The sequence below is a fragment of the Aspergillus uvarum genome (assembly GCF_003184745.1).
Source record: "Aspergillus uvarum CBS 121591 unplaced genomic scaffold BO82scaffold_14, whole genome shotgun sequence".
NCBI classification, from domain to species: Eukaryota; Fungi; Ascomycota; class Eurotiomycetes; order Eurotiales; family Aspergillaceae; genus Aspergillus; species Aspergillus uvarum.
Genome location: NW_020291311.1, coordinates 363983 through 388626, shown reverse-complemented (window position 1 = coordinate 388626; position 24644 = coordinate 363983). Strand labels below are relative to the sequence as shown.

General features: G+C 53.1%; 8 protein-coding genes across 8 annotated transcripts; 4 read left to right on the top strand and 4 right to left on the bottom strand.

Moving 5' to 3' along the window:
* The first annotated feature begins 443 nt into the window (after positions 1-443).
* On the top strand, positions 444-3717 carry BO82DRAFT_35421 (UNC45-central domain-containing protein). Its single transcript, XM_025635151.1, has 2 exons — positions 444-776; positions 885-3717. The coding sequence occupies exons 1-2, from the start codon at positions 696-698 to the stop codon at positions 3300-3302; spliced, it is 2499 nt and encodes an 832-aa protein (XP_025494052.1). The 5' UTR covers positions 444-695; the 3' UTR covers positions 3303-3717.
* A 912-nt stretch (positions 3718-4629) lies between these two features.
* BO82DRAFT_35341 (uncharacterized protein) lies at positions 4630-5392 on the bottom strand. Its single transcript, XM_025634942.1, has 2 exons — positions 4902-5392; positions 4630-4846 (listed from the first exon to the last, which is right to left on the bottom strand). The coding sequence occupies exons 1-2, from the start codon at positions 5211-5213 to the stop codon at positions 4730-4732; spliced, it is 429 nt and encodes a 142-aa protein (XP_025494051.1). The 5' UTR covers positions 5214-5392; the 3' UTR covers positions 4630-4729.
* A 4560-nt stretch (positions 5393-9952) lies between these two features.
* BO82DRAFT_278591 (glycerophosphocholine phosphodiesterase) lies at positions 9953-13698 on the top strand (the record flags this gene model as incomplete). The annotated part of the gene is made up of 4 exons (XM_025631227.1): positions 9953-10088; positions 10143-12959; positions 13016-13416; positions 13468-13698. 4 exons carry the CDS (start codon positions 9953-9955, stop codon positions 13696-13698), a joined length of 3585 nt encoding a protein of 1194 aa, XP_025494050.1.
* A 271-nt stretch (positions 13699-13969) lies between these two features.
* On the bottom strand, positions 13970-15114 carry BO82DRAFT_352587 (putative short-chain dehydrogenase/reductase). The gene is made up of 3 exons (XM_025634734.1): positions 15026-15114; positions 14122-14888; positions 13970-14059 (listed from the first exon to the last, which is right to left on the bottom strand). The coding sequence occupies exons 1-3, from the start codon at positions 15066-15068 to the stop codon at positions 13997-13999; spliced, it is 873 nt and encodes a 290-aa protein (XP_025494049.1). The 5' UTR covers positions 15069-15114; the 3' UTR covers positions 13970-13996.
* Positions 15115-15955: 841 nt separating this feature from the next.
* BO82DRAFT_400242 (TFIIH/NER complex subunit TFB4) lies at positions 15956-17182 on the top strand (the record flags this gene model as incomplete). The annotated part of the gene is made up of 2 exons (XM_025639169.1): positions 15956-16001; positions 16062-17182. The coding sequence occupies 2 exons, from the start codon at positions 15956-15958 to the stop codon at positions 17180-17182; spliced, it is 1167 nt and encodes a 388-aa protein (XP_025494048.1).
* Positions 17183-17630: 448 nt separating this feature from the next.
* On the bottom strand, positions 17631-19743 carry BO82DRAFT_35257 (threonine aspartase 1). Its single transcript, XM_025634725.1, has 5 exons — positions 19310-19743; positions 19044-19243; positions 18078-18980; positions 17917-18026; positions 17631-17864 (listed from the first exon to the last, which is right to left on the bottom strand). Exons 1-5 carry the CDS (start codon positions 19426-19428, stop codon positions 17739-17741), a joined length of 1458 nt encoding a protein of 485 aa, XP_025494047.1. The 5' UTR covers positions 19429-19743; the 3' UTR covers positions 17631-17738.
* Positions 19744-20447: 704 nt separating this feature from the next.
* On the top strand, positions 20448-22475 carry BO82DRAFT_352584 (actin-related protein 3). The gene is made up of 4 exons (XM_025634733.1): positions 20448-20699; positions 20774-20796; positions 20880-21244; positions 21316-22475. The coding sequence occupies exons 1-4, from the start codon at positions 20665-20667 to the stop codon at positions 22213-22215; spliced, it is 1323 nt and encodes a 440-aa protein (XP_025494046.1). The 5' UTR covers positions 20448-20664; the 3' UTR covers positions 22216-22475.
* On the bottom strand, positions 22406-24539 carry BO82DRAFT_352583 (tRNA (uracil(54)-C(5))-methyltransferase). Its single transcript, XM_025634732.1, has one exon. It carries the CDS (start codon positions 24441-24443, stop codon positions 22683-22685), a length of 1761 nt encoding a protein of 586 aa, XP_025494045.1. The 5' UTR covers positions 24444-24539; the 3' UTR covers positions 22406-22682.
* Positions 24540-24644: the final 105 nt, after the last annotated feature.

Sequence of the window (24644 nt, the reverse complement as noted above, 5' to 3'; positions counted from 1 at the left end):
GCACTGAGCACCGAGCTTGGATGAAGAAGATGGTAAGAGTGAGTGAGTGCCAGAAAAGGAAAGCCAGTCACACGGACCACCTTTTCTTATCCTCTCCAGTCTCCATTCAATGGAATCCACCCTTTCCATCCTTTCCCTCCATGCCTTGGAGGCAAAAAAAAAAGTCAAACAAAAAAAAAGTAAAAAGATAAGCCCAGCTCGGTTTTCTTTTTACGACGACAACGACCACCACCACCAACTTACCACCACACCATCTTCTTCATATTCTCTGGTTCCCTTGTTCCCATTGACATCACATCAATAGAGCCCAGTTAGTTTCCTTATCTCCCGAGGTTTTTCTCCTCCGCCGATGATTGTCCGGCTGTCGCGTCGCTCTACCATCATCATCACCACTACTGCGGGTTGACACAGCTGCTCTTTGGTTAATCCTCACTACTTTCTTGCTACTACTGCAAAATAATCTCCACTCCTCCTCCACTTTTCACCACAACTCCTGTACTTCCCCTGGCTTGACTCGCGCTCTCTCCTCCTTCTCCTCTTCTCTTCTTCTTATTCTCCTCCCTCCTCCTCATTCTTTTCCTTCCACCCGACCGTGGCTTTGTCCCGTTTTATTCTTTCATCCTTCTACCGACCGAGTTCTCTTCACTTGCGAATTAATCCTTCCGCTCCCGCCTTATCTACCTTCCAGGCCTGACATGGTTCACTCAACGAGCGAAGACCGTGCCGTACATTTGACTCGAGAGGCTGTTGAATTGATAGATGCTGGTCACCGTGAGGTATGTCTGACTTACACGTTTCTCCTTAGTACTTCGTCTATCCGAGAGTCTTCCGTGCTGTCGCGTCAGTTTGCGACCGCTTCAGGTGGCTAATGTCATCTATCGCAGGCCGCTTCGCGGAACCTTCGAGAAGCCCTCACCTTAGCGCCCGAGCATCCAGCTGTCAAGGAAGCTTTTCTGAAGATCCAAGAGGAGGAGGGAAATGGCCATCACCTCCTAGATCTCTGCCGCCGGTATACTTCAGGGAAGGACGAACCGGCGGGTAAAGATGCCGCCCTCTACTTGCGCACCGACGGCCTCAAACCGCCCGAGGAGGTCGCACTGGAATGTGTCAAATCTATCTTGGCGCAACGCCCACATGCCTTGTCCTCGCTGCAGGACGACATTATCTCCGGTTTGGTTCGCCAGAGCGCAAGCGTGCGCCAGCACTTCTCCAACCAACTTCAGATCTCGGTCACCACCTTCTTCGACGAGATTTACGAAAGGGGCGACGCAGCTGCGGTTTGCCTCGATACCGTTGTCCTAGATCCCTCCGTTTGGCCATCGCAGGATGCTCGTCTGCATTGTGAGCGTGAGCTCTTTCAGCTATTCATCGCCAAGCTCATGGAGTCTGGTCACGATGAGGACGGTCGCTCGCTCAAAGGCATTGCGCGGCTGCTGGCCGTTGATGCGGCTCGGTTGCAGGATTTGGTGGATGATGAGAGTCTGGATGTAATTTTGTCGTCCCTGGATCTTCGCCTACCTCTTGAGTGGAGAAGCCAGGCTACTTTGGCAACAGTCAAGTACCTCGAGGTCTCGAAAGAAGTTGGCCAAAATCGATTCTCCAACCTGGTCTCTTCCAAGGTGATCAAGGCCCGCAGTGATGGGCTGATTGAGGCCTTCTCTGCAACTGCTGCCGTCTTCCCTGTGATTCCGGAGGCTGCCGCAGCTCTTTTTCTCTCGGAGAATTTTCTGGCTGCATTGGCTCCTCTGACTTCCAGGGATGTGAAGAGCCGCAAAGTTGAAACATCTTTCTTGGAACTTCTCAATGCAGCCTGCGTCAACAAAGATTGCCGTGAGGCGATCTTCAAACATCTGTCTACCTGGCTCTCTCATCTTCTCACCAATGGAAGTGACCAAAGCTCCGAGTTGGCAGCGGTTATCCTGGCCAAGGTTCGGACTGCCGCGCAGGTCGCGCCCTCCGAAACCACTGATAAACTCCAGGACGATGACACCCGGGTTATCGAGCTGGTTGACCGGTTCAAAGACTCGATGTCGAAGCGTAAGGGTGAGAGCATGGCTAATGTAATTGAAGGTCTGGCCTATGCCTCTGTCAAGCCCGCCGTGAAGGAGCAGCTTGCCAAGGATCCAGTCTTTGTGCAGAACCTCCTTAGAGTGTTACACGAAAATTCTACTGTTCCGTCAGTCCTCTATGGTGGCTTGATGATCATCATGAATCTCACCCAGTTTCTCCCCAACCTGACGGAGGAACAAAAGAAAGTTTCACAGCTCAAGTCATACGCTGAAGCATCGCCCAAGGCCCGAAACGGCCCCGACCCCTTAGACGAAGAGCAACACGTCATTGCTCGTTGCACCGCACTCGTCGAAGCAGGAATTGTCCCCCTTCTGGTCGACTGTGTCAAGACCAGCCTGCCTTCTGTACAACTTCTCATGAGCAAGATTCTCCTCTCTCTCTCGCGTGATCGCAAGTCTCGCGGTACTCTAGCACAACAGGGAGCCGTCAAGTTATTGATTGGTATGTCAACCGTGAAGCAGGGCTCATCGCCAACTGAAATAGTCAGCAATGCTTCGCATGCGCTGGCGCGAATCTTGATCTCTGTCAACCCTGCGCTTGTTTTCCCAAGTTCTGGTTTCCCTCAGATCACGTCTGCCATTCGGCCTTTGACTGCACTGCTTTCCGTTCCAGAGACAACCAATCTTTCCACCGAGCAACCGCGGGACTTGCTTCCTGTCTTTGAGAGCTTGTTGGCTCTGACGAATTTGGCCTCGCACCCTGATGAGTCCGCTCCTGAAGCCATTGTTCGCCAAGCCTGGCCTGTCATCGAGGAACTCCTTCTTGCCCATAGTCCCCTGGTACAGCGCGCTGCTTGTGAGCTTGTCTGTAACTTGATGACCTGCGAATCAGGTGTAGTGAAGTTTGCCGATGGCTCGAAACGTGCTGCCCAGCGTCTGCACATCCTATTGGCCCTCACCGACACTGATGACCTCGCCACGCAAAGTGCTGCGGGCGGAGCTCTCGCCGTGCTGACTGAGTTCGATGCAGCGATCGCAGGAGTTCTAGAACGGCCTCGTGGTGTTCAGTTGCTGCTTGGTCTATGCCAGGAAGAAGACGACGGGCTTGTACATCGCGGCGTTGCCTGTGTCAGGAATATGACCTGTCTTGCCACCGGTGATGTTGCTCGTCGGGCCAAGGATGCCATCAAGCAGAACGGGGGCATCGACATCTTGACAAATCTGCTAAAGAAGACGAAAAATCCCGCTGTCCTCCAAGTTGGTGTCGAAGCTCTTAAGCCTCTGGTGTCGTAGGCTTCATGTCTTCTTAACGAGCTTTCACATTTCCCCTATTTATTCTCGGTGTTTCATACCTATTTTGCTCGATAAAGCGTTGTGAGTTTGCGGTATCAAAGCTCACGTCAAGGTTTCGGTGTTCGGTCCGGTTGTTTGTGGTTTTTAACGGCGTTCATCAGCCTGTCTGACATTTGGTGTTATGATGTGTTGCTTAAGCTTAACGAATGTTGCTGGTCTTATGAGCGTGGGGAACGGTGGCTGGTTTTCTCAATGCGTCAGGAATTCCGAGTGCATTTGTCCCTTTTCGAGTCCGCCATAGACCAGAATGATGTGCTCTTTTGTGTCGAATCAAGACGATGACCACCTTGATAGCTATTTATTGAATGACTCTCTCGATGAGATATATTTTCACCCAATCCAGAAGTAGATTAAGTGTAATCATGGCCTTCCGGTGATTGGCAAGGGAGTTGAATAGTTGATGCGGAGTAACCCAAGAAAATGCGGGGGTGGACGAGATTTGAGTGGGGGGAAAAGTGGAGAGAAGGAGGGAGATGAGAATGGGGAAACCACCCGCGAAGCGGAATGTGTATAGCCAATTGTTGGAAGCTGGTACTCCTAGTAGTCAAGCCTTTTCCAATGAAGATTAAGGCAGTCCATTGCTGAGGGTGTGTTGGCTGCTCTTTGTGAGTTTGAGTGAGGTCGTGCTTGACTTCAAGTTGAGCTCTTTCTCCCACTTGGCCTATTGCACCTGCTGAGTGATATATCTGTAGGGTAGGGATGATTTATCCAGGATCTTTCTTGTCTGCGAGATTACCCGTCAGTCAACAGTGGAGTGCATCTTCTGTTGTTAATTGAGGGAAGATATAGCCTTTATTGCGACAACGAAAACAGAGGAAGAGTAAAAAAACGAAGGGGAAGCAGAATTAAGAAAGGGGGCGAGAGGGCGAGGTTTTGAGGGGAATTCTTTTGCTCGTGGTGGTGGTCGAAAAATCGCGCATGCAAACATAAACACACTTTACTTAACCGGTCACCCTGCCGGCCGGCAGCCCGGCTGGGCTGGTTTGGGGATACTTATGACGCAGTTTGTGTAATTCTGCATTTCTGCGTGTCTTTTGAGTTATTTTCTTGGTTCGGTGGGATTAAGGTCTACTTTTTGTTTTCTGGGTGGTTGAGTTTTAGGGGTTGTTTGCTTGGGGGATTTGTTGGTAAGGAGGAGGGAGGGTTTGTGGCGAGGTTAAGGGTGTAGGTGTAGATGTATGCGCGACTATGAGGGACAATTGTGGTGATTTAGCTATGTTTGTTATATGGACGTCTAGGTGGATCTCCCTCTGGTTTATCTATGTTGAAGTCAATTGGGGAATTTTATCTTGTGCATTTTAACTTTACTGACTAGACTAGAACTCGGTCTCTGACGTTTTGGCTTCTCGCTGATGGAGAGGACGTTATCATATTGGCCTACTTCGTTTGTGGTGTTTGTCTTGAACTATGTGATTGCGTATGGTGTTTTCAATGCGTGGACTTGTCTTTGGGCGAGAGTAATGGATTTGTTGTCGAGGATTTACCTAAATGGGGGAGGTGTAAGTAAAGGTCATAGAGACTGTCTGATTAAATACCTACTTCTCGTTGCCGTCCGCTGGTCCTAGTCAAAGAGTTTTCAGAGGACAGTGTTCTCGTTGCGCTTCCAGTCGCTGGTGTTGCCATCAACAGATTCATCGGAACGCTTCCAATCGCTAGTGTTGCCATCAACAGATTCATCGGAACGCTTCCAATCGCTGGTGTTGCCATCAACAGATTCATCGGAACGCTTCCAGTCGCTGGTGTTGCCGTCGACAGTGTTGTCCCTGCGCTTCCAATCGCTGGTGTTGCCATCAGTGTTATCCCGCTTCCAGTCACTGGTATTGCCATCAATTGTGGAGACTGAACCAACATCAGGTATTGGGATGGCAAGAACACCAGCGACCAGACAAGCAGCCAAGCTCAAGCTCATGAATTGCTTCATCTTGCTGTGTGTGGTGTAGACAGAAAAGAAGAAATATAACATCAAGGTGTGGAATGCGAAGTTGAAAAAGAGATGAATCCGATTCTTGTTGAGCTCTGTAGACTGACATCTTTCATGAGAAGAAACAGGCCTCTTTATATAGCAAAAGAAAGAGAGCCTGCCTAGTAGGTGATAGCTATAGACCACACCAGTTGCGCGATGGGTTCACATCATCCTGACCTGCGCAGGCCCCGGATGAATGTGGTAGTGCTGACTCCCATCAAAGTGGGCTCATCAGCAGGACTTCGCCATGAATCTCGTATTCAGAACGGCGTCACTTCCCAATGGGCCGTCATTGCGGACAAGGCTAATTGGAGACGGTTGCAGCAAGCATGCAGCCAGCCTATTCCCATGTTATCAATGTGTACAAAATGTCATTCGACAGTATTTACTGTCTTCCTCATTTGAAGATATTTCCAGACGCTACTGCCAGACGTCGAAGTGGCTGATGTTGGTGTACTAAGTAGAAGATACTGGGAAGCAGTACGCGATGCTCGCAGCCTAGTTAATGGATTGAGTAGACGATGCTTGATGGAGCTACGAAGGCGGTCAACTTGGAAGGAGGCTCTCTTCTCCGCATGCTAGTGGGGCCCTACAGAGCCATTGAAACCAAACCTAGAATCATCCCAGAAGGCTGATAACCTTTGACACATAGATAGAACCTTGAGCCCCCCAATCCAGAAGGCATGAAGAAACAGGTCTACTGGATTCCGCCATACTGACATTGCTGAAGAATCAACGACTTACTATCGCTTAAGCTGATTCCTTCCCTGCATAGAAACTAACTTGGCAAATGTAAGCACGGCAAATGAGTTACATCAGCAAGGGCGATGCTCACAAATACTGACTCGTGCAAGGCTTCTCAGCGCTACTCCTCTTCTGAGGGAAAACTCCAAGATGTCACCACAAACAATACCTTATTAAAATCAAGAACAATCAGGCTAAATCTTTTGCTTGATTTGCCACGGCCACCAAGCGACTCTGAAGCGCCATGGAGCCTCATCAACGCGGCCAGAACCGCTGCGAAATGCTGCGATGTGTACCACGATCATAACCACGAATCCACTTCGATTAAAGCTATACAAACATAGTGCGGAATCAGTACCGCTATGCACGCTCTCTGGAGCCCATTTCCTCGTGTATGCATATAAGACGGCAAAGGGGCGCTTCGCAGACGATATGATAATGTCATCAACCTCCTCCGGAGCTGATCTATACCACGGAACATGACCGAGGGTTCAATTGACCGTAACAGAAGATACATTTGCATATTCGCATGGCTCAACTCGTATCAGAAATTAGGTAGTATTCTGCAATGCTTCGTCATCCGCACATCGCGAGGCTTCATGCTTCTACTTCGTCTCGGACAAAGGGATGAAGCACACAACTTGTGGACGACAAGGCTAGTGCTATGCAACACCAGACACATTGTGTCTCCTCGCTGCCTTGAACCACATTCTCGGGTCCACTATATTCAGAGTTTGGTCCAGCTATCATGAATGGGTCCAAAATCCGGTCGCCAGAGACTCCAGCCTCGCGACCCGGGCTACAATTGCTGCAAGTATCTGGCCGGATGACATCGTGTGATATCTCCTGGGGCCTGGACTGTCTCCACCTATGATATATTCAACTCCGCGGTGATTACCGGCTGAGGTATCTTGTCCAAGGTGACTATATCCACGCTACAGTTGCGCCATTCCTTAGGAGGAAGTCGTCTACTTCTTGCGCAGAAAAACTGATCATATCGTCTGGTGAGGTCCTTGATGAATACGAGCCTTTAGACGTGCATATGACCTCGACCTGCGTTCAAGCTAGTCACCGGAAGGTTACATCTGTGTCTGGTGGGCATGCATAGATGGTGGCAGCCCGCACCTTTCCCGATTGCATAGCCATGCTCTTCACAGGCTTCACCCCATAGCCGTCGGTTAATCACCGCAATGGACTCATTCAACTCATAGAGGCCCAACCGTTGCCCTGTCTACCCCTCTCTTTCGAAGCAATTATTCTCGAACGAGACTTGGCTGAGGGGCCAGAGTCACTGATTGGAGGGACTTTCTGCCGTAACGACAGTGATCATGCACCTGAATCGCATAACCCAAGCTACCTGCAAAGGGCGAGATGTCGTTATCAAGGCTTCGTCGAACGGAAGAAGGCTGATGGTGGGGGCTACTTGGTTGATTCGTGGACTTGTTCCCTCGACACAGTGGAGATACCTCGTAACAAAGCCATTTCTTGGTTGCCACCACGGCACCATTGGATGAAAGATATGTAGGGCGACTATCAGCCTTGAAGTGTGAGAAGGGGGTAGCAAACATCGTCTAGGTAAGAAGTAAAACGAAAGCGCACGCTAGGTGGTACTCAAACACTGATGGAGTAATCAGTATTGAATATCCATAGCCATACAATGCCCAGTCAAGACAATGCGCCCTCTATCGTTTGGAAGTTCGCTCTTTTAGCCGAATTCTGCCAGCAGATACGCTAATGAAGGTGCTTGGCCATAGGCATTTCTCTCGCAGAGCTATCGGGCAGGCGGTACATCGCTGTGACGTTTTCGTAGCAAAACTGGGGAGTGCACTGTTCATCCCTCCCACTGTACCAAAGACCAGTTCAAGGTGCCCAGCAGTAATGTTCGTTGCAGTCAACCAGAACATCTTTGTATCATATTGCAAAGACTGAGACAGTGAGCATAGAATATCAATCTATACGTCAGGCTGACTGCAGACTCGCTATCGCAAACTGAACATAATCCACTAGACCACAAGCACTCAAACTCAACAGTGAGGTAGGAAATGTAATCCACTGCAGCCTTGTTGTATTAGAACTATTTCAAAGACTTTCTCAAAATCCGATATTGTCTCTAGCACACAGCTAGACGATGAGGTTCATGGTGCAATGAGGCGTTATAGAGTAGCCAGAACGCCCAGTCTCTTCTTTCTCATTACCTCGAGGAGAGCGGCAATTTGATGTCTCCATTCTAATCTTATACAAGGGCAAAGAGGAATCGAGACAATCATATAAAGCCTCCATGTTCTTTCTCGATGAAGTCCGGGCTGTAGAAGAAAGCCGCGTGATCGAATAGAGTATACATTGCTGACCTTGAGGTCAGGCGACCAGGATGTAACAGCTCCTTTCTAATACTGTGCAATGCATTTCCGTAGCAAGGCCATTGTTGAACTTCCAAGGAATAAATAATAAAGCTGAGCCAATACCAAGAAGTGCAGTTAAGATTGAGGTGAGGAATGTCTACTTTGCAGCATAATGAATCACTAGTGTGTACAGGAGCAGGTCACGTTAGAGTCGAGTACAGTGACTCTGCAGCTTGGAGGGAGGTCATCTGACTTGACGGGAGTTTTCCGTCTTCTCCGGACAGCGACAATAACTCCCGAAATGCAACAATCCTTCTTACTTAGTATGTGTGAAGTTACTCAGAATAACCTCAGAAAGTTTGCAACCCTTCTTTATTGGAACCATGCAATCACAGGCAACGCTAAAATGGTTAATCGAACCTTTCGAACTTCGAGTGGACAATGTCCAGCCACGACTCACCCCTCCTCCCTACCCCCCCAACGCATCTGGCCACAAATCAGAAGTGAGGTGACAGTGAGGGGAACGGTGATCATCGCTGCGAGGGAATATCCCGCCAGAAAGAACTTCTGCTTCTCGAATCCGCCAGCCTCCGCGACCTAGAAAGTAGCGAGTCACCGGACTTATCGCCTATCAAAAGCACTATAGACTGTTCGATGACAGTCCAACAGTCTAGAAGGCTTAATTTGTGAATTGGTGGGGGAGCAAGTCAGCGCTATTGGCAGACTAGCAGCTGGTGTGAGACTTAGATCAAGAACCGGAGAATGGCCCCCTTTTGATCGAACATTCGAACACTCGCTCCCAAGTCACAATTCAGTTCAGTGAATTGCCCGGATTCAACACAAGGTTACCGCCATTTGACCTGTTCTTCACACAGATCCAATGGCGAAACCAATCTGCTAAGAATCGAATTCCTCACTCACAGACTCTCAGACACTGGGCCGAACCAGTTTTCTGCGGAGGAGATTGCGGGCAAATCAGGGAGCGTCCGGCGTGCAGCAGATCCAGCCGCCCGCGTTCAATGGTCATTCCGCCCCGGAATTCCTCCTCTTCTTACGTCGGGGTGGATTCCTTTCATCCCCACTCGGGTTAGCAACTGATATTTTTGTCGGTTCCCTTCGATCATATGTCTTGGCCGACTCTCGCACGTGCTGATAGCTCGGTCCCTTTCCTTTGTCGCTTGGTCCCAAGGATTCCGAACTGTATATGACCCGTGGCTCTCTCCTGCTTTTCTTCAATCTTCAAAAGCATCCATCTCTTTCTCTCTCACGATCCTACTATCCAGGTTCTTCCCACTACCCCATCTATCTTTCTGACCATGACTCCGCGATAGACTAACACATGGCGTTGTGCTCGAAGTCTGACTTGTCATTTTCCTTTTGTCTGCCCCAGATCCACTTATTCTCCATTTGATCATCATTTCGTCAGCTGTACTCAGTTCCTTGGTCGAACAGAACTCCTAGACGAGTTCTAGAAGAGCTTATATCCCACCTTCTATCCTCATCTCAAACGACTGCAATCAACTCCGACTTGAATTCTCTCGAAAATGAAATTTGGACGCAACTTGCCCCGCAATGTTGTTCCGGAATGGAGCGCGAACTATATTCATTACAAGGACTTGAAACGGCTCATCAAAGCTGCGGCGGAGAACGTAAAGGCTGGCCATGAGGCCGATCTTACAGGTAAGCTTTGTACCACCTAGGCCGTCGAGCGCTTTTTTCTGACTCGAACTCTAGGATTTTTCTACGCGCTCGATCGAAACCTCGAGGATGTCGACTACTTCTATAACAAGAAATACGCCGACTTTGCGCGCCGCATGAAAATTTTGGAAGAGCGATATGGTCCGTCACTGGATGGCCGCCAGCGCTTGGATTCCGAGGAAGTTGAGGATCTGTTGGCGGCATTGCTCGAACTACGTGGTCAATGGCGCAAACTCCAGTGGTACGGAGAAGTCAACCGTCGGGGCTTCATCAAGATCACCAAGAAGTTGGACAAGAAAGTCGGCGTTCAGACACAGCAGAAGTATCTGGAGACGAAAGTCGACCCACTGCCCTTCGCGTCGAATCCGGATATAACCAGTACTCTGAAAACCATCAATGACCGCTTGTCGTTTCTTGGGGAACAGAAGATCAACGATGATGCCAGCTCTACACACTCGTCCCTGTCATTTAAGGCAGGCCGATCCCGCCCCCATCTGAATTTGCCATCCAGTATGCTCCAGGCTGTTGACGAAGCGTTGCGCAAAAATGATACACACGTTCTACTGGAGTTACTCGAGACCTTGAAGGTGGCTGCTGATGACTCGGGAGAACACATCTGGCCCAAAGTCCTTCAAAGTCTCCTCCAGCGATCCATCTATTATCGCGCGAACGCTTGCATCACAGTGTTGCTGAACCGCATGGACACGCTGGATGAGGAGGACGATATCAATAAGCGTAACTGTATCCATCGATTGGTGATCTCGATCGGTCGAGCGCAGCCCACCAACGATTCGGAGCAGTCTGCTTCTATGGTCCTTGACTTCCCTTTGGAAACATCGAACTACATCACTCCTGCTGCTATGCCTACTCTGCAAGCGCCTCGTTCGGTCGTGAAAGAGGAAGATTTCCCTCAGCATCTGGAAAGATCTGATCCGTCGGTGTCGCTGCTGCAGCATATACTAGACCAGCTTCACCCTACCCAGCGCGAAGCCCTTCTTGCGAAGGATATCTCGGGGCGTACCCCGCTTCACTATGCAGCACAATATGGATTCAAGGTTGTGTGCGAAGTCATCATCGAGCACCTGCAGGCCTGGGATATGTTCGACGTCATTGAAGGAATCGATGGCCCACGTTGGCAGGACAATGATGGCTGGGCTCCATTGCATCTGAGTGTTGTGGGCGGCCATCCCTTGACTACGAAATATCTCCTTGAGTCCGAAAATTGGCATGGGGCCAATAAAGACAAAGCCAAAATCCGCAAGCAAGTCTCGCGCTCCAGTGCTGTGCTGGCTTTGGCGACCAAAGCAAACTTTGTCGACATCGTACGCCTTTTGGTTGAGGCCGGAGTGGACATTAACTATCAGGATGACCACGGTGAAACCGCCCTGCATGTCGCTGCCCGCTTTGGGCATCATGAATGCGCGGATATCCTGCTGCAGGGTAATGCAGAACAGAAGGCCGATACTGAACTCGCTGAGAAGACGTATGGATGGACTCCACTGTTCATCGCTTGCGTCGATGGAGCTTTGAGAGTTGTGGAATTGCTGATCAAAGCAGGCGCCGAGCTCGAAAGGCTTGACTCCTCCGGTTGGACTGCCAAGGAGCATGCGGCTTTGAGAGGCCATCTCGACATCGCTCGATGCCTTGCCAAAGTCACACCACCTCCCGAGATCAGCGAAGCGGAGCCTGTCATCCCCGTTCCAACTGTCTCGTCCGCTCCACCATCTCCTCCCCCGTCTTCTTTGTCTGACAGGCGGTCTAATGCACCTTCCACCAATACCCCGTTACGCAATGCAGAGCCTATCAAGACCTTTGGCCATCGGTATCTCACTGATGAGTCCATGGTTCTGGTCAGCTTGGGCACAATGGACATGCGAAGCTCTCTCGAGGCTGTCAATCTTGATCGAATCCCAATGGAGAGCGCTCATTCTACTCAGCTCGACACTGCTTTGTCGATTGTCGTTTCTGCTAGCGGGGCCCGAGGGGAGCCTGAAATCATTGACCTTCCTGTTCAGGACAATATTTCCACTGAGCCCATCGTTTTCCACGCCAAAGATGCTTCCAAAGTCAGGCTCCTATTTGATCTAGTCCCAACCTACGCTGGCTCTAAGGACAAAATTGTTGGACGGGGTGTTGCCTTGCTTTCGAGTATCAAGCCTACACTTGGTTCCCACCGTATCAACCTCAAAGGCGACTCTACGGTCCCTATCGTTGCAGCAAACACGTTAGAAGTGATCGGCTCGGTCACGTTCAATTTCCTGATCATTACGCCATTCAAGCATCCCAACATGACAATCACTGGGGACCGAACGTACTGGAAGAGTATGAGCTCCACCATGGTAATTGGACATCGTGGTTTGGGTAAGAACTTTGCTAGCCGCAACTCATTACAGCTTGGCGAGAACACTGTGCAGTCTTTCATCGCTGCTGCTAATCTGGGCGCCTCCTACGTCGAATTCGACGTCCAGCTGACAAAGGACCATGTACCTGTCATTTACCATGATTTTCTTGTCAGCGAGACGGGAATCGATGCTCCGGTCCACACCCTCACGCTAGAACAATTTCTTCAGGTGGGAGACAATAAACCAGCCCGTCGCCCTGGCTCGCCACCCCAGACGCCAGACGTTTTCGGCAATGACAAGGGTTACTTTAATCCTCGCCAACGGTCGATGTCCGTGGGTGGCTCGGAATATGACCCGTCCGAGCTGAACGAGAAGATCAAGCACACCCGTGACTTCAAAAAGAAGGGCTTCAAAGGCAACAGTCGTGGCAACCACATCCAAGCGCCTTTCGCCACTTTGGAAGAATTGTTCAAGAAACTCCCTCAATCCGTTGGATTCAACATCGAGCTAAGTGAGTATCCTTTCGGTCCAAGAACACTCACACGAGAAACTGACCACGGCCACCAGAATACCCCATGCTCCACGAAAGCGAGGAGGAAGAGATGGACACGTATGCAGTGGAGTTGAATTCTTTTGTGGATACTGTCCTTACCAAAGCCTATGATATGGGCCAGGGACGCAACATGATCTTCTCCAGCTTCAATCCCGACGTCTGCTTGTTGCTTGCTTTCAAACAGCCTTCTATTCCCGTGCTCTTCTTGTCGGACTCTGGAGCGTCTCCTGTTGGCGATATCCGTGCTAGCAGTCTGCAGGAAGCAATCCGCTTTGCATCCCGATGGAACCTGCTCGGTGTTGTCTCACAGGCTGAGGCCCTTGTTCTGTGCCCTCGACTCGTCCGAGTGGTCAAGGAGTCCGGGTTGGTGTGTGTGTCGTATGGAGCGATCAACAATGACCCGGCCAACGTCAAGGTAAGTCAACAAAGGGCGCCGATCTTCTGTCGTCGCTAACACTTTTCACAGCTTCAAGTTGCTGAGGGTATCGATGCGGTCATTGTGGACTCGGTTCTCGCCATCCGAAAAGGACTTACTGAACATGAAAGCAAACGCGGGACGCCGGGAGTCTCACCGCAGCCCAGTCCTTTGGCACAGCCCACACCTACTGCTCTCAAAGATTCGATCAGAATTCCCGTGCTGGACCAGACGGAGGAGAAGGACAACGGTCTTCACGTGAAGCCGGAGGCGATTCTCTGAGGCAGCTCCGGTGCTGATTCAACAAGCGGCCAGCTGGACATTTGGCCCGATTAATTACACATAGATTACATTTGGGAAATCCTTCCCATCTAGAACTCGATCATCGTTTACGTTTGTCCTTAATGGACGGATAGTGGGTAGTAGTAAGCTTCGCATAGCTTGTTAGATACTCCTACCGCGGTCGCGATGGCACGAAATAGCGATAGACCATTTTGGATGCAACGACCTCCCTGCCCTTCCGCGACCACCTCAGCACCTGTAGATCCCCCGCTCGGCTTCCCCATTCAATCTCTGGCCACTACCGGATAGTGAAGCCCCCATCGACCCTGATGTCCGCGCCATTGATCATCCCGCTTGAGTCCTACCATGTCATTAGTTGATACTGACCACCATGCAGGGCGTTCCCCTTCAAAGTCTACTTACCTGACAGACAAAGAGCACCGCATCCGCCACCTCCTCCGGCAAAGCAAACTTGCCCGTTGGGATAGATTTCAGGAAAGCATTCTTGACCGAAGCCTCCCCCCAGGCTTTCTTGCCCAGCTCCGTCCACGCCACGGTGGGCGATACCGAATTAGCCGTGATGCCCCTCCCTGCCCACTCGGACGCCATACTCCGCGTCAAGCCTAGCAACGCCGCCTTGGACGCACAATATGCCCCGTGGCGCGGCAACGCCACATGCGCCGCCTGGGAGGCGATGTTCACGATCCTCCCCGGCGGCGGCTGCGGCATCGATCTCGACGCCTGTTGCCCTTCCGAAGCGAACGCCCGCGCGAAGTAAAGCCGCGCGAACGCCTGCGCGCACAACATCGGTCCCAGCACGTTGGTCGTAAGATGCTTCAGCGTCTCCTCGGGCGGCGTCGCCTCCATGTCGCTCAACGAGACATACCCGGCCGTATTGATCAGGATGCTCGGAAAGATCGTGGGGTTTGATGATTGCAACGGTGCCCGTGTAGACGGCGAGGGCCATAGCAACTCGTCCGCCAACTTAGTGAACGCCGACTCGACGGACTCGGGCGACGTAATGTCGCATTCGTAGGTGAGGATGTCCCTGTGGCGGTGGTGAGCAGCTGCCCCATACCCGGCTTCCAGGAGTTGGTCGCGCCGGGCGGCTTCGAAGGGGGCGTAGAGGATGGCGAGCTGCGCGCCTTGTTGGCGGAGTTTCTGGCCGATGCTGGTGCCGAGGCCGCCTGCTTGTAGTGGTCCTGGTGAGTAAAGTAACTTGGGTTTATGGTAGGAAAGGAAGGGAGGCGCTGTGGGGGGATGAGCGTAGTTTGGGTGGTGGGGAAAGGTGGTGGAGTGAGGATGTTGTATGGGTGGGTGTAGTTACCTAGGCCTCCGGGGAGGATTGCTAGTCTGTTGGCGAGGGCCATGGCTTTTTTGGAGGGGATTTGTCTAGGAACTTGTTGTGTGGAAGTGTAGATGTATAAACGTACTACGGTAGGTATATCTCAATAAAGGTCCTCATGCTTGAACAAGACGGAGGAGGGGAATGCGACCTGGGCTAGTAGGTAGGAATGTAACAGCCCTCGGGAAAGGAACAGCCCGAGGAGATGATATCATTGGAAGTTGGCGCAGTTCATCCGTCCTGCTACTCGTAATACTGATCTGCAGATACAAACTAGTCTTTCCTAGTAGTGTATTTGCAGGCTCATGCCTTCGCGGCGGCGGTCAGGGCGTTGATTTCGTTTGTGGAAGCAGGTCTTCGCACACCTCGCGGCTGTTTGTTTACAGAATGGTCCGAAAGATATATAGTCCGGAGGAGGTCACTACAGTGCAAATGCGGAGGATTGAGCATTGATCCTAGTCTCTGATTTGTTGATCAGAATAGGTTTCTTTCTTATCAAGGCAATGGCTATTTTCACCTGCCCAAAGGGTTCAATTTCAGTAGCAGTTGAAAGGAAGTTGATGACTATAGAAACCAATCACTCAGTAAGGGAAGTACTCCGTACACAGTCTTGCACTATTCCCAATTCAGCAAGCAACTAGAAGCTGCCGTGCTCGTTGGGAGCGGTGGCGCAGGCGGTGTACTCCCAATCTCTCCGCCTTATCTTTATCAATTCAACGATGCTTTATACTCCTCCACCACTACTTTTGAAATACCTCTCTATCTGCAAACCTATCGTTCAACCTTCTCTCTACACAGCACAATGAACTCTCTCGCCCGCTAACTAAATCCCAAACTACCCACACTTCCTCCGGAAAGCCCCCCCACCAACCTACCCAACCTTTCACCGCGCCTCCAAACACCAACCCAAAAATGAACACCATCGATGCAACAGAGCACTACTCAACCAGTGCCCACGGTAATCCCACTCCAACCCCCTCCAGCCTCCCCATCCCCCCAAACTAACCCCAAAAACCAGACCGGCCCCCCTCCCTCCTAACCGTCATCATCGACACCAACCCGCACGCCTGGGCCCAACTAAGCAACCAATCCGCCCTCCCGCTCTCGACCGCCGTAGCTAACATCCTCGTCTTCCTGAACGCCCACCTCGCCTGCAACTACGCCAACGAAGTGGCCGTGGTCGCCTCACACACCCAAAAGGCAACATGGCTATATCCGGTTGCCTCCTCTTCCGCACCACAAACCCAAGCACAACCTGCAGACACCGACGGCGACACGCCCATGCATCCCGAAAACCACAACCGACCGCCACCAACCACCGAAATGAACAAATACCGTCCCTTCCGCATCGTCGAGGAACAGGTCACCCAGAACCTGCACAGGTTACTCGCCGGTACGACGCCCGAAGACCTCAGCGCAACAACCTCCACCCTGATGGCCGGGGCACTCACGCTGGCGCTGAGCCACATCAACCGCCGGACAATCGCGTGGGCCGAGGCGCACGGCGGGGAGACGGATCCCAACGCCAGCGGCAGTAGCAACACTACCACCACCAACGCAACCGGTGGCGCAGCGTCGGGTCCGAAGGCCAGCACGGAAGCCGGGCTGCAGTCGCGCATCCTCATCCTCAGCGTCAGCAGCGCCACCGGCGCCGCGCACCAGTACATCCCCATCATGAACGCCATCTTCGCCTGCCAGCGCCTGCAGATCCCCATCGACGTGTGCAAGCTCGCTGGCGACGCCGTGTTTCTGCAGCAGGCCGCCGACGCCACCAAGGGCGTGTACATGGCCCTCGCCGAGCCCCGGGGTCTGCTGCAGTACCTGATGATGGCGTTCCTGCCGGACCAGCGCTCCCGCCGCCATCTCATCCTCCCCACGCGCGTCGACGTGGATTTCCGCGCCGCCTGCTTCTGTCACCGCCGCGTCGTGGATATCGGGTTTGTCTGCTCCATCTGTCTGAGTATCTTCTGCGAGCCGCTCGAGAAAGGCGAGTGCTTGACTTGTGGGTCCGTGTTGGAGATGGGCGACTACGGGGCCAAGCCGGCCGTGGTAGCCCGGAAGAAGAAAAAGAAGAAGGCTCGTGGGCCGGGCAATGGGGCCTCGGCGACACCTACACCAACACCGACACCTGGTCCGTGAGGGTGACCAGGACATGCTATGGCTGTTCTCTTTGGCAGTCACGATAATCGCTACCGTTCTGGGTATACAAGGCACGAGATATCTAGAGCAACCCACGCCACGCGAATTACTGTATTATCTGTGGCCTCTCAGGCCTGGAAAAGTAACTAGGAAACGGATACACTCTGTTCCTCCCTCTTGTTGCCCGTTTCAGCTCCACACATTCTTACCTTTACCCGACGAAGCAACGAGCGCTTGGTGCCAGGCCAAACTATGTTTTCGGGATCTGGTTCACTGGTGGAAGAGCTATGAGCGAAGATCGACTTGGACGTCAACCCGATACCGAAATTGACACGAAACATCGATCAGCAATCTGGGCTTCGAGAGGAGAATGCGTCAGCGTGTGATTCCGAGCGTTGTACGCCAGATACATAACACCACGAAGTCATAACAGCAGACGAAATAGTAGAATGAATAATAAGTCACTTACTTTGTGAACTGGTCAACACTCTCGGCGCAACAGTAGATGTGCGCTAGGTAATTGGTAAAGGCAGACTTCGATCTGAGTTGAGTGCCACTACTTGGCTTGCGACATGGGTTTGCTTCGAGTGGCGCGGCCGCCCTGAGCAATGCTACCGTTGCCATTGTTGCGGGACATCACACACACCGGCTGTTTATCCTCGCTGCTCATGGAAGCAATCACCTGCTGCACTTAGTAGAAACTCTAAAACAATTGACTTCGTCTCAGGCCTTACGAATGAGTCTGTGTTGTGTCCGAAATAGAGATAAACACCATGCGTGGTCTTCTTGACAGCCACGATGCCGATGGCAGCTTGGCATTTGCTTCCACGAACACCGGGATGGCCTGAAATAGTCATGTCAGTAAGATCAGGCAGAAGAGGTGGGAGTGGATTACCCATGAAATCGGAAGAAATCATAGAGCTCAGTGCTTCTTCCTCGGTAACATCTTCGAATGTGCCGTCGTTGTGTTTCTTTTGGCTGTAGTAGACCCGCATAGCGCACATGTGGGCGGCCATCGTAGTCGCAATATGTTCGCCAGTTCCCGAAGTCACGGCTGCGACGCTGGTCTTCTCTGGATCGTTGGGGTCGGCTGGGATCACACTTGTGCCAACTCCCACGAGTGCCGCAGGTCCGATACGACCGGAGTGCTTCATCCCGATGCCGCCAGAAGACGAGCCGGCCGCAATGTTGCCCCAGCTGTCCACGGCAATGGCCCCCACAGTATCGCTGACATAGTCCATCACCTCCGCAGGCTGGCTAGCAGTGGCCTCTGAGGTATCGGATGACAGACCATCGAGATCCACAGCGGAGGCGCAAGACCCTCCATCCATATATCTGCCATCCCTAAGTGCAGAAGCATCGGAAAGAGTGCGGGTTAGTTCCGCTGGGGACAAACTTGCAGTAGTACAGGTCAAACGTGGGTCTGCAGGCTCTGAGTAACCGGGATCCACAGCGTTGGGCGCAGGCATAGCGGGAAGACGAGGACTGGAAGCGTTGGCCAATTGGGCAGGGTTCACAGGAATAGGACGGCGATAACAAGTCTGGTACGGGATATAGTTCCCCAGCTTGGTCCTCTCCTTGTGCTCAGCGGCTTGTAGCTCCTGCTGCCAGCGACGCCACCTCTCTTTTGCAGACGGAGCCACGAGAGCATCAGGGGGCAGGACCACCAGTCCCTGGTCATAGGCGAAGTCCCTTGCACCTCGTCCGATCAGGAAGTTAGGCGGAACACGAGCCAGGGTTAGTGGCTTTCCTGACGTGTTCAAGATGCTTCGTGCCACCATAATGGGGTTTTTAACTTCTGCAAAAGGGCATTAGCCTGGCGCTTGGCCAGTCTTCTTCGGAGTCAGAAAGGAATACTTACGGGACACAGCTCCTACTGCGCCGCTTCGCCCAAGATGATTGACGATCGTAGCGTCGCATTCGACCTCTCCGTCGATTGTCAAGTTACTGCCATAGCCAGCATTGGTGATTTCGGTGTCCTCCAGATACATGATGGCCATTTCGACCGCCTCTACAGCCGATCCACCATTGCGCAGGACGGCCATTCCTGATCGCGCGGCCCTGCTCCGAGTTAGAAGGCCTTCAAGCCAGGTAGAGTGCGGAAAGAAAGACTGCTTGCAAACTCACTTTTCACATGCCTGCAGATGTAGATGTTCGTTCTGCACACTGTGGAAGCCAGCGCCGGCATGGACATAGATGGTGGCGATGCCTCCACCGCCAGCACTACCATTCTTGTTGGAGGACATGGTTAAACCAAGTTGCCTCGCAATGAATGCTGGAATGAGACGCGGCCGCGTGACGGGCTTGATTGAGTGGAGTCCTGGCAGACTGGTGGGTGTTTTGCGTGTCACACTGACTGTAAGTACAGGCCGGTAATCAGAGTGTCGGGGCACAAGTCACAACAGTCAATTGAGCGGGTCTTGAAGTCCTCAGCTTACGAGAAGCGTAGTACTGGAGAGTGCAAGAAAGTAAAAGAACACGGCGTCCCTCAGCTTGAGCGTATTCTGGTCTTCACTGGGCCGGGGTAAGCAAGTGGTGTGCAATTGGCCACGCTTTTGAAAGCGCGCAGAAGTGAATTCTAATGCAGCCGCAGAAGAACGCACAGCCGCAGTTGTGAGGGGGAGCGCAGCCGCACTTCTCAGAGGGAGGAATGGTAGTTCGACCGGTCTCTATGAATACAGTTCACTCCAGGGTTGGATAAGGAATACGAATGATGGAAGAAGGAAAGCATATGCCACTCGACAAAGAATAGACAGTCAGTACTGATAGGCAGAGGGCTTTAGGGAGTCGTATAGAACAGAGATGAAGAAGATGGAAGTGGATAGAGACATGATCGTTTGGTTGGAGAAGTAGATGGAGATGGAGAAAGTTCCTTCCTTATAGACAGGACGATTTATGGGGCAGCAGCTGCCCGCAAAGACTGTACTGTACGGTCCTGTACTTCTTATTTGCAATAAATTTCAATAAAAGCTGTTCCATTGTCTTGTCAGAGTTATCGATAGTACAATTGATAGGGGTTTTTTTTTTTTTTTTTTTTTTTTTTTGTTTTTGTTGAAGAAGACATACACAAATTGTATTGAGGGAGAGGAAAAGAACGCCATGGGCGACAAAACGATGAAGATAACGATACTCCGTAGATGCATGGATAAACTACTGCCAACACGTGCCGTTCTGCCAGCCATGGACGAGACACCGACTTGCCCGCCCTCCCGGTCCGTTCCCTCCTCCTGCTGCTGCTTGCTGCTCCCCTCCATTCATCCCCCCCCCCAATTCAATCCCCCATCTCAATTCCCCCCATTCTCCTACTGTCTCTTTCTTTCTCCTTTCCCCGCTGTCCCCCTTCTGCTGATCTTTGTGGAAGGCCAGCTTCTCTTTATCTACTCTTCTACGGACCACATCCGTCAATTGCCTTCTACCCAACCAACACCTTTCGCCCGCGACCTGATAGTAAGGGGGAGTGCGTGTACTCCACATCATCCGTCATGGCTTCCCAAACTCCGGCCGTTGTCATGGACAAGTGAGTCGCCCAACAACCCCCTCTTTGTTCTTTAAACACATCATTGTAGCTGACTATGAGCTTACACTGCTCAGCGGAACTGGTTACTCCAAGCTTGGTAAGCTTCCCCCCCCCCCCCCGCTATGATTCCAGCTACGCCTACTGCCTACCCCACGGAGCTCTAGGCTGACAAGGCACCAGGTTTCGCCGGTAACGACTCGCCATCCTTCGTCTTTCCCACCGCAATTGCTACCAAGGCGGGCGCCGGAAGTGCTGCAGGTTCCGCCCCCGGCCGACCTCCCGTCGCGAACAAGCCATCTTTCCTGGCCGGTGGTGGTGGTGGGGCAAGCTCGCACTTGTCCACGAAGCGTGGTACGGAGGACCTGGACTACTTCATTGGCGACGAGGCGCTGGCAGCCGCCAACGGCCCCGGTTATGCGATCAACTACCCCATCCGTCATGGTCAGATTGAGAACTGGGACCACATGGAGCGGTTCTGGTCCAATTCCATCTTCAAGTACCTGCGCGTGGAGCCGGAGGACCACTACTTCCTCCTCACCGAACCCGTACGCTACCAACTACCCTGTGCCCATGCGACACCAGGAGATTAGTCCACTAACATCCAAACTTGCATCAGCCCTTGAACCCCCCCGAAAACCGTGAGAACACCGCCGAGATCATGTTCGAGTCGTTCAACTGCGCCGGTCTCTACATCGCCGTCCAAGCCGTGCTGGCTCTCGCTGCCTCCTGGACCTCGTCGAAGGTCACCGATCGATCGCTCACCGGAACCGTCATCGACTCGGGCGATGGTGTCACGCATGTCATCCCCGTCGCAGAGGGCTACGTCATTGGGTCCTCGATCAAGAGCATCCCCATCGCCGGTCGCGATATCACCTACTTCGTCCAGAGTCTGCTCCGTGACCGTGGTGAGCCAGACAGCAGCCTGAAGACCGCCGAGAAGGTCAAGGAGGAATACTGCTACGTGTGCCCGGACATTGTGAAGGAGTTCGCGCGCTACGACCGGGAGCCCGACCGCTTCCTCAAACACACCGTGACCGCCCCCAACGGCCGGAGCGTGAGCATCGACGTCGGCTACGAGCGCTTCCTGGCCCCCGAGATCTTCTTCAACCCGGAAATCTACTCCTCCGACTTCCTGACGCCCTTGCCCAACGTCGTCGACGGCGTGATCCAGTCCTCCCCCATCGACGTCCGGCGAGGCCTCTACAAGAACATCGTCCTGTCCGGTGGATCCACCCTGTACAAGGACTTCGGCCGCCGTCTACAGCGGGACATCCGGCACCTGGTCGACGCGCGCATCCGCGCCTCGGAGGCCCGCAGCGGCGGCGCGCGGAGCGGTGGCCTGGACGTGGCGGTCGTCACGCACAAGCGACAGCGCCACGGCCCGTGGTTCGGCGGTAGCTTGCTGGGCCAGACGCCCGAATTCCGCAGCTACTGCCACACCAAGGCCGAGTACGACGAGATCGGCCCCAGTATCGTCCGTCGGTTTGCGCTCCTGGGTGGGCCCGGCAGTGCATAGATGGGTTTGCGGTTCTGTCTCTCTCTGTGTGATTGGCGTGTGAGATATCGTGTTCTTTGTTCCATTTTGTCCATAGTCTTTTCTTCTTCATGATTGTGAAACAAAACAAAAGGCTTCTATTAGTAAACCGGGCTGGAGAAAGCTGTTCTCGACACACAAAACACAGACACACATGAACTTCGATTGCATGGCTGTCGGCCCATTCACTCCAGCAATCAATGTATATAGCATGGATGTAAAATGTAGATGCATTTCAGAACAGGAAGATATTTCCCGGTAAACAAAGAACCCAGATGATGAAGTGTAATTCAAAGTATCTACTTTCAGATACCCCCCAACTCCCAACAATGCCGATACTAAGCAATAATGTATATAACACAGAAAAAAAAAGTTTTATTCACAACCACTCCCGCACTCCCCACCAGCCCAGCTTACCACCACCACAAACCCCAGAGACCTTTGAACAACTAAACCGAACCCTCGGGGATCGGCACACGATTCAAGACCGCTACACCCTCGACATGGCCGGTCTGGGGGAAGAAGTCGAAGCCGCGGATACTCTCGATCTCGTAGCGGATTTTCTTCTCGGCGCTGCCCTGGACCATGACGCCGACGTCGCGGGCCTGGGTGTGGACGTTGCACGACACATAAACGACGCGGCGGGGGCCGTAGGCGAGCAGCTGGCGGAGGAAGTCGTCGCTGCACCCTTTGCGGGGCGGGTCGATGACCAACAAGGTTTGGTCGGCGGGGTAGGGGACGTCCTTGAAGAGGACGGCGGCGTCGGCGGCGGCGAAGCCGGTGTTAGGGAGGTGGTTGGCGCGGGCGTTCTGGCGGGCGGAGAGGATGGAGTCGCCGGCGACGTCGACGCCGAGGCTGGATTTGAACAAGGGGGAGAGGGTGATGGTGAAGAGGCCGGAGCCGGAGTAGGCGTCGAGGAGGTATTTGATTTGCTGTTGGGGTTGGTCGTCGGTGTTTGTGGAAGGCGGTGCCAGGGCGTGTTGGCGGATGTAGTCGGTGAAGCCGGTGAGGATGGAGTTGTTGTTCTGGAAGAAGGCGCCGGCTTTGTTGGTGAAGACGTAGTCGTCGACGTACTCGACCGTCGTGGCGTTGGGGTTGGTCACGCACCGCTTCTCCTCGGTGTAGGCGTCGGTCTCGGTGCGGATCAGGTCCGTCGAGTAGTCGTTGACGTGGTTCAGGTCGTCGGTGCGCGGCCACTCGCTCTTCTCGCGGTCGGCCTCGTGCTTGGGCGTGCGCGAGGTCGACTCGCGCAGCAGGAGCGTCGCGCCCTGCGTGTACGTGGAGATGCGCTCGGCCACACGCGTGCGCTCGCTCTTGAGCCCCTGGCGCACGATGTCCGTGCCCAGCGGGCAGTCTTCGATGTCCAGGTCGGTGCGCCGGTTCTTGTAGGTGAAGCCGATGGGCGGGACCTCGGTGTGTCGCGGGGCCGAGGCGCCCTTGTTGCGGCGGCGGCCGCTGCCCGGGGGCGCGGCGAAGTGGGGGGTGAGCTTGGTGCGGTAGCCGTACTGCAGCGGGGAGGGGAAGGTGTCGCCGATGGCGGGGATCAGTTCGGGGATGAGGCCGGAGAAGTTGGCGTAGGCTTTCTCGACGATGCGCTTCTTGTGCGCCAGCTGGTCCTCGTAGGACATCATCTGCAGCTGGCAGCCCGAGCACTTCCCGAAGTACTGGCAGCCGATGCCGGCATCGTTGCGCTGGGAACCGGGTTCAATGGCCTTGATGAAATCCGTGATGCTGTATTGGAGCGAGGGGAAGTGGCGCACAACCTTGACTAGCACTTTGTCCCCAGGGACGCTGAAAGGCACCACGTAGACGTGGGTTTTGTCCTCCGACAGTGCCAGACCATCCCCCGTCGAAGATATCTCGGCGATCTGGACTTCGATCTCGGTGAAGGGCTCGGGCAAGGTTGGCTCTGGGGGGGTCAGGTACTCGACCTCGACCTCCGTGGCGGGCTTGTGTTTGCGGATGAGCGCATCGATATCGGCCTGGAGGACCTCGTCGAAGCCTTGGCGCTTCTCATCGCGGAGCTGCTGCTTGCGCTTCTTGGGCGGAGGGGCGGGTTTCTTGGGCGGTTCCTGCATCCTTTGAACCACGTCGTACAAACGTCGATTGATATCCGCAGGAAGACCAGTGTGGATCAGACGGGGAGTCTGGAGGGTGAATTGGGACGGGATTCTTCGTGAGATAAGGCGCAGGGATCGCAGTGCAAACATCTATAGATCCTGAGATTCCCACGTTGTTCAGTAAGCCCACCGTGAAAGGATATTTACAGAAAGTTGCACGGGGCAGTTGTGGAAAAGTGGGAAATTGTAGAAGTTGGGGAAAGGTTAAGGGAAAGGGAAAAAAAGTGAGTGAGCAGGAAAGGGCGGGCGCGGATTGGCTGGATTCGGCCCGCTGAGAATTTCGCCGGAGTT